Raw genomic sequence first — 13,428 nt, forward strand, 5'->3', positions numbered from 1 at the left:
ATAGTGATAGAATAGATGGAGAAAAGGAGAGATAAGGGGAGGGATAGAGAGAGGAATATATATATACATACATACATACATACATACATATATATATATATATATATATATATATATATATATATATATATATATATATATATATATATATATATATATATATATATATATATATATAGAGAGAGAGAGAGAGAGAGAGAGAGAGAGAGAGAATAGCATGAGGTTAGAGAGAGATAGCTAGTGAGAGCAGGGGGAGAGGGGAGAGAGAGAGGGGGGGAGATAGCGATAGGTAGTGGGTAGGGGGATAGAGTTAGAGGTAGAAAGACTAGGAGAGAGGGGGAGAGAGAAGGTTGGAAGAAGAAGGAGGGAGAGAGATAGAGAGGAGGAGTGGGAGAGAGAGAGAGAGAGAGAGAGAGAGAGAGAGAGAGAGAGTGTTAGAGAGAGAGAGAGAGATAGATAGATTTTATTATCGTCCTCGGAGGTCAAATATGACATATGGGACCAAATTTACATGTGATGTAATATGTGTATGGATAATGAGTGACTCTCGATGCTCCAAAATTGTGGTGATGAGAGTCGCAATGGAGAGCCCACACTGTGGCTGGCATAGGAAACTGTGCAGGTCTAAGTTATGGCTGAAAATGTGAGAGAAACAAGTTCGGATGTGACCAAAAGCTGAGCACTCTAGTAGTGTGTGGTACTAAGACTCTCGAACTTGCAGTGAGCATAATGTGCACAATTGATTTGACTCTTCTCCATTGTCCCAACGCCCTCTCTCGCATTGAAGAAAATTGGAGCTGAGCTGAATGGCTGCGATAGTGCGTATCGCCAACAAGGGGATAGGCTCAAGCATGTAAGTGTGAGTATGGTTTCCTCTTTCAGCGAAGAACATGGCCTTGTAGTTGGGGGTAATATGGGTGGTGTAATGTATGAAGCGTGACCCACCGGATTTCTCCTAAGCCGTAATACATTGGCGTTGTAGAAAAGCTTCATTCACTTGGGAGTCAATTGAAGCATCATCTAGCAAGTGTACTGCATCCCATCTCCCAAACCACTTCTTTATGTCTTGCATCCATCCCATACTCAAGATCTTGCTTTTATGCGTCTTTTGAACTTTTTTGCTTGTTTCCCATGCAATTGTAGGAAGTCGATGTGAGGGGTTTTGACGCATCTTTATTATGTACTCCACAACCCTTTCCATGCCCATAACCTTAATTGGAAGAGATCCCGACTCAAAAAAAAGGAGCATATATGGTGTTTGTGTCTTAACTTGGAGAAAGTTTGTAAGAAAACGCTTTTGGACATTCTCAAACTCTTTCCAAGTTGACTTTGCCCCACACTTCAACTCCATAAAAAAGAACCGGTGTCACCAATGCATCAAAAAGATACTTCTTGAGAACCCAACACTTGATATTTTCCGCATTACACATGTTCTCAAATGCATAATATGCTCTCTTTCCCGCTTCCAAACGACACATAGCACATTCATGCCACTTGTGATGATGATTGGACGGAACCTCAAGGCCAAGGTACTTAAAGCTCTCAACAACGTCGTCTCATTGTTGTACACAATGCATGGCTTCTCCTTATGGTTGGTTTTCACCTTTGTTTTGGATTCATTCACAATCAGCCCACTATGCAAGCAAAAGTTCTCAAGGACAGCCATAAGCTTTTGTGCATCTTCTAAAGTGTGTGCTAGAAGCACTACATCATCCACATACAACAAAAGCATGATTACAACATTGCAAATAGTGACCTCTTCAATGCATTCTTCTTGCATAAAGTCAAGTACCATTTGTTCCAATTGATCGATGCATAGAACAAAGAGAGTTGGTGACAATGGACATCCTTGTTTAACCCCAATAGTGCTTACAACAATTTTTGAAATTTCTCTTCCTATGGATAATTGACAAAATCACCTTCTTATAGATTCGAGAAACCGCAAGCATAAACTCACTTGGCACTTAGAGTTCTTCCATCCTTCTCCACAAATTGTTACGTGGAATCATATCAAAGGATTTCTTAAAGTCCACAAAAAAACAATACAATCGCTTGCCTTTCAACCTACTTTCCTCCATGAGAACACGAAGAGTGACAAGATGATCAATGGTGCTATGGCATCGACGAAAACCCGCTTGTCCCTTTGCACACTTGTCATTCTCTTCAGCCCAATCGGACCCGGTTCTTCATCCACATCAAAAGCCATAACCACCCTGTCACAAAGGAAGTTTTGCGATTGGCAATATAGCACACAAGAGAACTTGTGTCTCGGGTTGTGTCTGAATCGCCGACAATTGGACCTAGGCATTTGCAATTGAATCTTGCAAAGAAGATGGTAATGGGAGTATTTGTTTGAGAAAATGGAAAACAAATGAATAGTAATGAGCTTCTTTCTATACCGGAGGAAATGCGGCCATTTATCCATATGCAGAGGTCTTATCTCAGCTTCTTAACTCTGATTGTGCTACAAAATCTTTTGGATGACATCCTTGTTTCTGCTATTCATCTCAAGTTTGAACACTTTATGAGAGAAGCAACTACTGCACAAATTGGAGTTGGCATAGAGTCCCATTTGCTTAGGTTGAAGAACAGTTGCGGGTATAAGTTTTTTCACGACGTGCTGTTTTGTATCCACTGACGCTAATAAAAGTGTCACGTATTCAAAATGTCGATCAGTGGACCCGGATCCGGAGTCGAGCTAGTAAATATAGTGCGACAAGACGAGAATGGGGACTTACAAAGAAGCTGGGTAGACAACAATGGCATCACATATCTACGATCCTGCGTAAGCCCTGTGAAGACATCATCTAACTCCCTCTTCGATCCTTTGTGGCACTGATTAATGTTTTATCTTTCCAGGATTCAAGAGATGCAAACAATTGCCATATGTGAGATGAAAAAAGAAGACCTACATACACAAATCATGTTCTAGGAAATGATGAATGCGGTGTCGTTGGACAACGGACACCTTCCAACTGATTTTAGAGGATTATGGTAGATGAGGCAAGAGAAAATTGGAAATCTATTCGAGTTGTATTCAATGGAGGTCCTGATAATGTAATGGAAGAAAGAGAGCACTCTTGCTTGTTTCATTGAATGTAATATGCCCATACGAATTTTCCAGCTTGGAGGTACACCACTCTATCAACAACCAACAGTGGAGGGGGATAATATTACAGTGGCCAAAAAGTGAAAAGAGGCTAGGAAAGTAAGGTGTAAGGAGGAGAATGCTTCACACCGACCTGAGTATCTCACACAAAACATCTCATGAAAGCGTAGAGGTCTCAAGCAACCACTAGAGAGGGAGATCAGGTAGGCAAGGAACATGAGGGTGGGCTAGGATTTGAGGAGATAACATACATTCATAAGACAATGTGGGCAATTTTACGTATACCAAAGGGAAGTAGGGTTCAATATCAAGGGTGGTTAGGATCTAGAGTTGGTAGATGCAAAAAAATTATAAAGAACACGGGTGCAGGTGCTGTTGCACCATCCTTTTGGGGTATTCAAACCTGGGAAGGAGGGGCTGATAATGCTCATGGTAGCGGCTCAAAGGCACAATTCATGTGGTCTTGCAATGATAGTGTGGATCACACTTGGTAGATCCGTAACACAATCACTCAATGCCTTGCTAGAGTCCCCAGTATATGGCCAGTGGAAAAGGCAAACATGACTTCTTCAAAGTGCATGAATTGAAAATAGGAGGCTTCATGGTAAAGAAGGTTGCAGTTAAGAAAACCAACAATGTGTGTTATCGGCTAGGAGTGTCAATTCAAGCCTCCAAGAGAATTGAATCGGCAGGAACCATGGAAACTCGGATTGTGCAACATACTATTGTGAAGACAAGCGTGCATGAGAAATTCATGGTGGAAACATCTTCATCACAAGTTCGGGGTGAGAGGTATGAAGTTTATATTGCAAGTATCCCAATGTGTACATGTAAAGACTTTGCAGAATGATTAGCACAAGGCAAACCATACATGGCATGCAAGCATATTTACTTCATCTTCCTTCGCTACTTTGGCTTGGATATAAACCACAATATGTTTATCCATCGGAGCAATGAGGATCTACTACATGTATTCAATTGTCATCGTACGACATAAAAAAGGTGTGCAAGTGAATTGTATTAATGAAAACTCTTAGCCTTGTAATGTGATTGTGTCGCACGAACTGTAACGGGTCATTTGATATTGTAATTCTTTTTTTTTTGGAGAAATTCAGTATATGATGGTGCCTTGTGTCTTGTCGTTCTTCTGCTACGTCCAAAGAATAGTTTTTTAAAAATGTACATGTTAGTTTCAAGGTTATTTTGGAGAAGAGCTCCCTCCAAAATGCTCTCTCTAACTGATGCGTGAAAAATGTTTTCCTGGAAACACCCATGTAGTGAAAGGCTTAGTAAAAGCTCCCTCCAAAGCTCGCTCGATTCCCATCCCCCCTGTAGATTGGTTGCTTCTACCTGCTTAGGCTCTACCCACATGGGATCTCCACTCCATGAGACTACGCTTTGGCTCTCTGAAGCACCACCACAAAAGGTGGAATTTTGATATGCTGACTTTGCAAACCTGTCGCCTACTAAGGCTCTGATAACACTTGAAAGGGTGTAGCACCTATGGAGGATGGCGACGTGGGAGATGGTGTGCATAACAAAGAAGAAACGAGAGCGAGAGAGAGAGAGAGAGAGAGAGAGAGAGAGAGAGAGAGAGAGAGAGAGAGAGAGAGCATAGCAGAGTGACACAAAAAGAACGCTTGTATTCATTTGTTAAAAAAAGCTTTACATATATATAAAGAAGAACTAATCATGCAAACTCCACTCCATAACTGAGTCTGCCTACATGCTATAGGCCATGTTCCCATGGGCTATGGGCTTGAAACCCAACAATAAAGAATAACAATATTAATTAAGTAGACAAACCTACTAGACAAGGCTAACACTAGTATCAATTATAGTAATCACAATGACATATAATATGCATGTGTATTTGATGATGAACTTATTCGATAAGGCTCGAGGCTTGTGTAAAAAATTAGATCACCAATTTTGGAGCACCTTTCCATTGTCATCCCTCATACGAATTTATATACAACATACGATGCAACTCAAAGAGATGTATACAACTTGAAAATATAGTCAATATAATATTCTTGGAGTGGGCATTTTGCATCTTAAATTTGCAAATAGCTCCTCTTTTGTTTTGTGAGGCATCAAGAAATTTTATGAAACCTTGAAGAAATCGGTACGACTTGGCAATGACAAGCGAGTGAGAAACATGCATCTCAAATTTTTAGCTGGTTCCTCTTTTGTGTTTACGAATGTTTGGTGTGCCAACACTTGAAAAACCCTTGATTAGTACTTGATAAATTTGGATCATGGGTATAATTTGATGTTTAATGATTGTGAATGAAAGATTACGGAAGGTTTGTTTGTCATATCATATGGTTAACTTTTAGAGCATTGTTCAAATGTTATATGTCCCCAATCATTCTATTCTAGTAACCAAGCAGCTATGTTTTTCTTTGTAGCATTGTTCAACCATATGAGCTAAAATGGATTGAAAGTCTTCTCTAGCTTTCCTTATAGCCTTGTCTTCAACCTCTCTAAATTTGGATGTTTGTGACTGTTATGTTTATGAAAATAAACTCATTCACCTTTAGAGAGTATTTTGTTTAGGCCTTTTGACAAAAAAGGAAAAGATATAAAGAGATAATTGAACGCTCATATAATCCTCCACAAAATGATCTAGCTCTGAGGATGAGTAAAGCTAATTAGAAGAAATTTTATAGTATCCAATCCACAACTTCCTAAATGGATTTTTAAAGGAGGTTTTAGCAACAATGGTTATGTAATCATGAAATCATCAATTGTTGTTTTAAAATGGAAAAAATACAAACATATTAATCTTTGGTTGTGAAGTGATTTGCCATGTTTCAAGGGAAATGTAAACTTGAACCAAAGTTTAGAAAGTGCACTTTCCTTAACTATGTCGCACTTTCCTTAACTATGTCAAGTTTGGTGAGATGGAACATTCTCTATAGGACTTGGAGGCTATACAAAGTATGAGAATGAATAAATGTATTGGAGACGATATACATGCACAGAATAATGAAACAAGAAGGATTTATGCATAATAGACTGTTAAATGCACCAAACATTGGCCAAAACAGACCAAGAGTTGCAAGGTACATATCTAGTCAATTGTAAACGATGATAGAACGAAAGACGGTGAGAAAGTGTCAAGGAGGTGTACAAGGGTGTCATATCCATTTTAGGGTAGCAACTTCTTTGTGAAGTGGAAAGAAAATTCAACATATTCTTATTCCAAAGAAGCAACCAAAACCTTTGAGCGCTTTAGCCTGCTACCATGGCTAATGGGGATTGGCTTTAATTGGATGCATTGGGCTAGCTTTACAATTAAAAAACTTTGCAAAACTAGGCTGTCATTGATGACAACACAATTCTTTTGAAAGGTGATATATGATACTTACCATAAGAGAGTATTTGTAAAAATATCATAGGAGATTTGACAGAAGTTTATTGAATAAGGTAAGAAAAATGCGGCCCTCTTTGTTCATAGGGATTGAAAGCACTTCACGGGAAGTCTCATGAAAGAAGTCTGTCGCATGGTAATCACAATAAGTCCAAAGACAAAAAGGACATTGAGTACTATTCAAAATCAAAAGACAAAAAGCTTAAGTGCTTGAGGATCAATAAGAGTGGAGAACATATATGCCATGTAGTCCAACATTTCTGTGATACAAATGTCACTTAAGAGAGAGTTTACTTTTCCTCATACACCTGCCTAAAATAGAGTTTCTTAGAAAACGAATCACACAAGTAAAGTATCTCTTGCTAAGTTGCCAAGCAGATTTGGGCCAAGGCTATGAAAACTTCACCTCATGTAATTTATATATCACTAATAAAGACACAAGATGATGGTGTTCCAAGAGAAGCAAAACCTTCATATGATCATTTGAGATTCTTTGGTTGCCAAGGCTTTGTACATGTGCTAAAGGAGTTTCGAAAGGACTTGTACAAGTGCATTTCTCTTGGCTATGAAAAAGATGTTGTGATGGGACACCGTTTGTGCGATACGGTGTCTCACAAGATAATTTGTAGAAATGGTGTCATATTCAATGAGAAGAAAATGCAATGAACTCCTCGCAAAGATGTTGAAACAAGGAAGCTTACATTTCAAGATGTTACACCACTTATACATGAGCAAAGACAACAAGCCATCGATGCACCACACGACAAAGAAAGTGTGTAGATTCATGCTCCTAGTAGCTCTACCCACATAAAAAGTACTAGCAATTCATCGAGTAGTGTTGAAACACCATTGGCTCAAACAATTCCTCATGTAGAACCCATTGCATTGAGAGATCAATTTGAGTTTTGACAAAATGGTTTCTGTCGAGGCTAGTATATATTATTTTGACAATTTGTGGGGTGACCTCATGCTCTGATGAGGCTATGTTACGTGAGGAAAAGCTGAAGTGGAAGCATGCTATGAGACTAGAGAAGGATTCTCCTCAAAAAAATTAAACTTGGGACTTATTACCTCTACAAAAAGGAAAGAAGAATGCTTGCATGCATAAATGGGTCTACAAGTTCAAGATACAAATAATGATGCTAGCCTAAGTATAAAGCTAGATTGGTTGCCAAAGGCTTCAAGCAAAAGCAAGGTACAGAATTTGAGGAGGTCTTTTTGCATGTTAAATTCACTGCTCAATAGATAGCTCTTGCTTGGTTACCAAAGAGGACATGGACTTGGCCTAAATGTTAGAAATCGTTCTTACATCATGATCTTATTTGACATTTACATGCAACAACTAAAATGTTTTGTTGAGAAAGGCAAAGACAAGTCGATGACTTGGTGTGTACGTTTCAAACAAGCCTTTATGGTTCAAAGCAAGCACCAAGAGAATGATATCACAGGTGTAATGCTGTAATGGAGTCTAAAGGCTATAGACAAAGAAATGATCATTGCCACTATACGAAGAAAGTTACAGATAGTTGTCTTAAACAAACAATATTGCACAAAATTGATGTGAGAAGAATTCTACTAATACTCAAAAGGGAATCTCTGCTTGTGATGTTGTACAATTGTTTTCCGATGTGACATCATTTTCAAAATGAACTTCAAAAGCACTATTATGACTATTTCTTCCATTAATTCCCACCCTTATGTGACAGGATTGTTATGGAAAGTGAATGACATATTGCGGTACCTTTTGAATATTGAGTTCGGTCCTAAATACATGTCAAATAAAGCCTGACAAAGTATTGAAGATTGAATCACTCCACAAACTCTGAAATTCCAATAGAAAGAGTGTCAATATAAGATCAAACATAATCGTCTCACACAATTGCTTGCACCAAACTCCCCACAAAAGATTCTAAATGTGAGATTAAGTTATGTATGACACATGCGCAACATAATGATAAAATCAGACCCACACAAAAACGATAGAACGTGATAAGCAAGAACGTACACGGGGGTTGGATGTTGTTCAAAGCAGAGACAGCACCATGTCTAAACACGTGTGAAACACGTACATTATTGTTGGCTGTAGCTGCCAATCCGAGTATTTCTGGTTATTCCAGCACTTAAACTATCAATATCTACCCTACATACCCTGACTGAAATCAGCTGATTTTATACCCTGGTTAAAAGATGAGCACACTAATAGGTTCAAGGTCTGTAAAAAAGTTCAATGATAGTACCTTTGACTCCACCATCATTGGCCATCTTCTGAGTTCCAATGGGAGGGAATCAGGTATTGTCTCCTGGCTCTCGACGGCTTGGAAAGATAACCCAACGAGAAATCACGACATAAAGTCCCATACGTAGTAAGATGCCTCTCCCACGACAAGAACTCGAAAAGGAATAGAGTGGGAGACTATGCCCAGAAGAGTACCATGTAAGAAATGCGAAGGGATTAAACCTAAGTGCATATGGACAAGCTAACTCCTATTTCTAGGGTTTAAGATAGCCTAGGAAGTGTTTTGGCACCCTTGTGAGCTTGGACACACGACGTGCATGTCTAGGTTGCATACCCTCAGAGATTGCAGATGGGCACCGCTAGTGTCTGACAGGTGTAGGCACTGGGGAGTGTTCCCATAGTGTAGTATTAGTAATGGGCTAGGTAGTATCTACATAGGAAGCACCTCTTATTAGTAGGTTCCTAAACTTGTTAGTAACTGACATTTTAGCAGAGCAATTAGCTGAGCCATGGGGTCTTCTTTGGCACTCCTCGACCAAGATTGGCATTGCCTATATAAGTGACCCCTGGGGACTCCATTGATCATCAGCAGATTAAGGACCGCATCAGGAGCATGGGCAGCCAGAGCCCAGCACAAGCAGCACCTCTTTGCGTTTTTGCTTGGCTCAGCATCCCTATCTGTCTCTGGTGACGACGGCCATGAACCTGCTGCCAGCTCTCCTCAGCCTGGGCCATAGTCACATGTGGATGGGGATGGGTCTCGGGGATGTGACGGGTCCCGGGGACGGGGACGTGGCAAAACAGGGGACGGGGACGGGCTAGGGGACGCGCGTTAAAAAACACTTGTTCTATACTAGACAACACTAAGAGCACAAGATTGCAAAGAAAACATGGGTTTTGCACTTTGGTATGACATGCGGTAAGAACGCGGCGAGCATGTGCCGCACATGTTGACGTGATGATCAATCATCATACTCAAAGGGAAAGATGTAATGATGTACAAGTAAAAAGTGGATTAGTAGAGTCTAGTGGGCAACATTGGCATATAGCTCAAGACTTTGAAAGTCCTAGAGAAAAGGTGCAGGGTCCCCTGTTGGCGTCCTCCCTGCGTCCGTCACCGGGGACCCGCGTCCCGAGACGCGTCCCCTCTGCGTCCCATGTGAGGGACCCCTCTACGTCGCGTCCCCCCGTCCTGTCCCTCGTCCCCCGTTCCGTCTCTGCCAAAAAGGGCCACGTCCCAGGGTCCCCTGTTTCTATGGCCTGGGCACCTCTCTGAGACGTGGTACCCGCCTGTGCTCCTTGCATCTCTGCCTACTAAGCCTCGCCAGCCTTAGTAGGCTGGTCTATTTTGCGGGTTGGGGTCTCCTCCGTGGGCAGGCCTTTGCAAGATGGCCCATTTTTTTGCAAATGAAGCACTGATTCGGGAGCCCTGAGTACTCCATGCTCTGACGGAGCCAACCACCGCTCAACTGAGGTAGTAGAACGACCTTCGGGACACGCTAAAAGGCGGAGGTCATGCACCTCCTCTCTGCTAGGTCGGTTGTCGATTATCTTGCAGATGACAGAGGTGGCCTGAAGGCGCTCCACCTCTGCCTCTAAGATCGCTTGCTCTGTCGGCGAAAGAGCAAGTCAGATGGTGGGTTCTACGGTGTCAAGCGAGGGGGCTTTGATCGAGTCCCTCTGGGCGGAGCAGAATCTTCCATCTGTGTATGCTGCTATGATGGTGTATGAGGACAGAGAGTGCGAGGGAGGTGGGTCGAAAATCAAAGAGAGGCCACCGACTCCTCCAAAGGAAAGGAAGAGAAAGCAACGCAGCGGGCGGGCCCCTCGAGGGGGGAGAGGGGGGGAAGGGTGTCAGTGCTTTCTTATTCCTTTTCTTTATAGCATTTTGTAGCTGGACTAATGTATCTTTGGCCGAGTTTTGCATCTTCTCATCTCACGAAACTTGGACGGAAGTATGTAATCTCTACTCTTGCCCATGATGCTTCTCCAAATTACGTATCATGTCTTCAATAGACCGGCTACATATTTGATCAGCATCTTTACGATCAATCCAAAAAAAAGAGCTTGAGGATTGTCAAAAAAAATAGCTTCCACATTACAAGCTGGCCTACTATCATATAAAGGCAGCAACTTGCCTAGAGGTACCTCCTTAATTGCCCTGCCTTCAAGCCACATTGTCAGGTACTAAATTACCAAATTAACTACTGAGCTTGGAGATTCAGACCCAATGGTACCTAAGCTTGATTCTCAAAATGCATCATATGCCCATATATATTTTCAGGTTCTGCAACTAGCCTACCATCTCCATGGCCTACATGAGCAGTATACCAATGTAGATAGCCAGCTTCACTGTGCTCTGAAAACTCTGAAAGAAATTTATCCTTGCCCTGATGTCTGATTTCTAATGGCACTACTAGAGAATAAGACCAAGCTTCTCTCAAGAAAGGAACCTTTCTCAATAATTATGTCTGCCATAGACCTTAAGCTCTTCCAACAAAATACAATATCACAGTTGTCCTCTGTGCTTCCATCAAACCAAATGGACACTGATCTGAGCAAGCTTATTCTGCCAACAAAAAACCAACGAAAAATTGTGTCTCTAATTTTGATTTCTACTGAATGGCTTCAGAGTGACTCCACAACATCTTAATGCCATAAAACCACTTTTTATAGTGGTCCCACTTGAACTGCCAAAACCTTCAAACTGACCTATGACAAAAAATGCATATCTATTCCTTACCAGTTTTGTGATGCAGAAAATCCATGCAGCAAGGTGCAAGGCTAGCTAACTCAGCCTTATCAATACTCGATATTATCCAAATTAGAGATAACGTTATCTTTGGAATTTTGTGAGCACTTCTCTCTCTCTCTCTCTCTCTCTCTCTCTCTCTCTCATGAGCTATTTGTGATGCAGAAAATCCATGCAGCAAGGTGCAAGGCTAGCTAACTCAGCCTCATCAATACTCGATATTATCCAAATTAGAGATAACGTTATCTTTGGAATTTTGTGAACACCACCATCCATTTCACACATGAGCTAGCCTCTCTTTACTCGGCCGAGGTCGAGCATGGCCTATGCCTCCTCCACCCATCCACACCACTCTCAGTTCTCACATCACATCTCTCTTCCGTTCTCCACACTTCAGCTATTAGCTCTTTTCCACACACCACTCACACAGGACGCACTCCCCCCCCCCCGGGACTATGCCTCAGAACCGCTGGTATGATGATGAGTGCAGAGAGCTATACTGACGCCTCCGTGCACGGCGAGCCTTAGGAGAGATCACAGAGAGAGAGGCCAGACGGCATATGAAGACGCTGACACGCCAAAAGCGGCGAGCATTCGAAGAGGCACAGGAGCTTGAGCTATACCGCCTATTCATGAGCATGGATAGCGCGACGGCATGGCGCACCCTGCGCGAGCCACGTCCAACTACAGCTATTGAGGATCCAAAGATATGGCATGATTATGCAGAGCGACTTTATGAGGTGCCAGGGCAGCCTCCTATCCCACAGCCACACGAGCCACGCCCCACGTGCTCCTCCTTCTTTACAGCAGAGATGGTAGAGAGGGCCATACGTCGCATGCAGCACAAACGATCAGCTGACCATACTGGATTACAAAGTGAGCACATCATTTATGCGGCCTCCACTATAGCCCCGTTGATTGCACATGTCTTCAACCGGGCTATAGGGGAGGGCTTCCCAGAGGAGTGGACACAGCACACCATAGTGCCTATCCACAAATCTGGCGACACCCTGGACCCAGGGAACTACAGGACTATCATGATTGGCCACACGATGGCCAAGCTATATGGAGCAGTACTTGAGGCACAGCTCAGCTGCTACGCAGAGACCGAGGGTTTACGAGCTCCAGGCCAGGCAGGTTTCAGACGAGCTTTCTCCACCACTGATCACATCTTCGTTCTGCGCTGCCTCATTGATGGGGCAAAGGCGCGGAAGAAGAGGCTTTATTGCTGCTTTGTGGATTTCCGCAAGGCCTTTGACACAGTCCCACGCGAGAGACTCTTCCAGCGCCTTCACAGCATTGGGGTACCAACAGAGATGATTTGGGCCATATATGCTCTCTACGAGAGGGTGACGGGTCGAGTTCGTTGCCCAGGCGGTTTTTCAGAGACCATTGCTAGCACCATTGGTGTTAAGCAAGGATGCCCACTCTCCCCGACACTCTTTGGGCTCTACATCGACGAGATCTCCGACTACATACTGCGAGCAGGGGGAGAGGGGAGCGACTTGGCAGGTACTCCAGTCCACATCATGTTATATGCTGATGATATTGTGTTGATTTCAGAGTCACCCGAGGGCTTGCAACGCCATCTTGAGGTCTTGGACGAATTCAGCACACACAGGGGGTTGACTGTGAACCTTGGCAAAACCAAGGTTATGATCTTTCACACATCCAGTGCAGTGAGGAGCGCTGCCACCTTCACAGCAGCAGGAGGACAGGTTGATGTAGTCACCTCCTATGTCTACCTTGGCATCACATTCACCAGCCTACCAGGACCCTTCACTATGAGGCAGGCTGCTGCTGACAGGCTCACCCGAGGATATGCAGCTCTGACCATGCTAGAGCGGAGATGCCACCAGGCACACTTTCAGGAGCCCCGCACGAAGGGGTGGCTTTTCGACACCTTAGTCACCCCGGCCCTGATGTACTCGGCGGCAGTATGGGCACCAGGA

At 42.8% G+C, this 13,428-nt stretch overlaps 1 protein-coding gene across 2 annotated transcripts in view; it reads right to left on the minus strand.

Annotated features, from left to right (window-relative positions):
* Positions 1-7,950: 7,950 nt before the first annotated feature.
* The window catches only part of LOC147462476 (uncharacterized), a 181,723-nt gene continuing 176,245 nt past the window's right edge, over positions 7,951-13,428 (minus strand). The window contains exons 8-9 of one of the 2 annotated variants that reach the window (XR_015189957.1): positions 8,494-8,574; positions 7,951-8,310 (exon numbers count right to left, since the gene is read on the minus strand). Coding sequence is in view for 1 of the 2 variants with exons in the window: in XM_086526300.1 (XP_086382426.1) it covers positions 8,184-8,310 (127 nt within the window). In the remaining variant the exon portion in view is untranslated. The remainder of the gene's footprint in view (positions 8,311-8,493; positions 8,575-13,428) is intronic. The other variant, XM_086526300.1, reaches the window with a different exon arrangement.

Source organism: Adiantum capillus-veneris, chromosome 2 (assembly GCF_014529385.1).
Source record: "Adiantum capillus-veneris isolate H3 chromosome 2, ASM1452938v2, whole genome shotgun sequence".
Classification (NCBI taxonomy): domain Eukaryota; kingdom Viridiplantae; phylum Streptophyta; class Polypodiopsida; order Polypodiales; family Pteridaceae; genus Adiantum; species Adiantum capillus-veneris.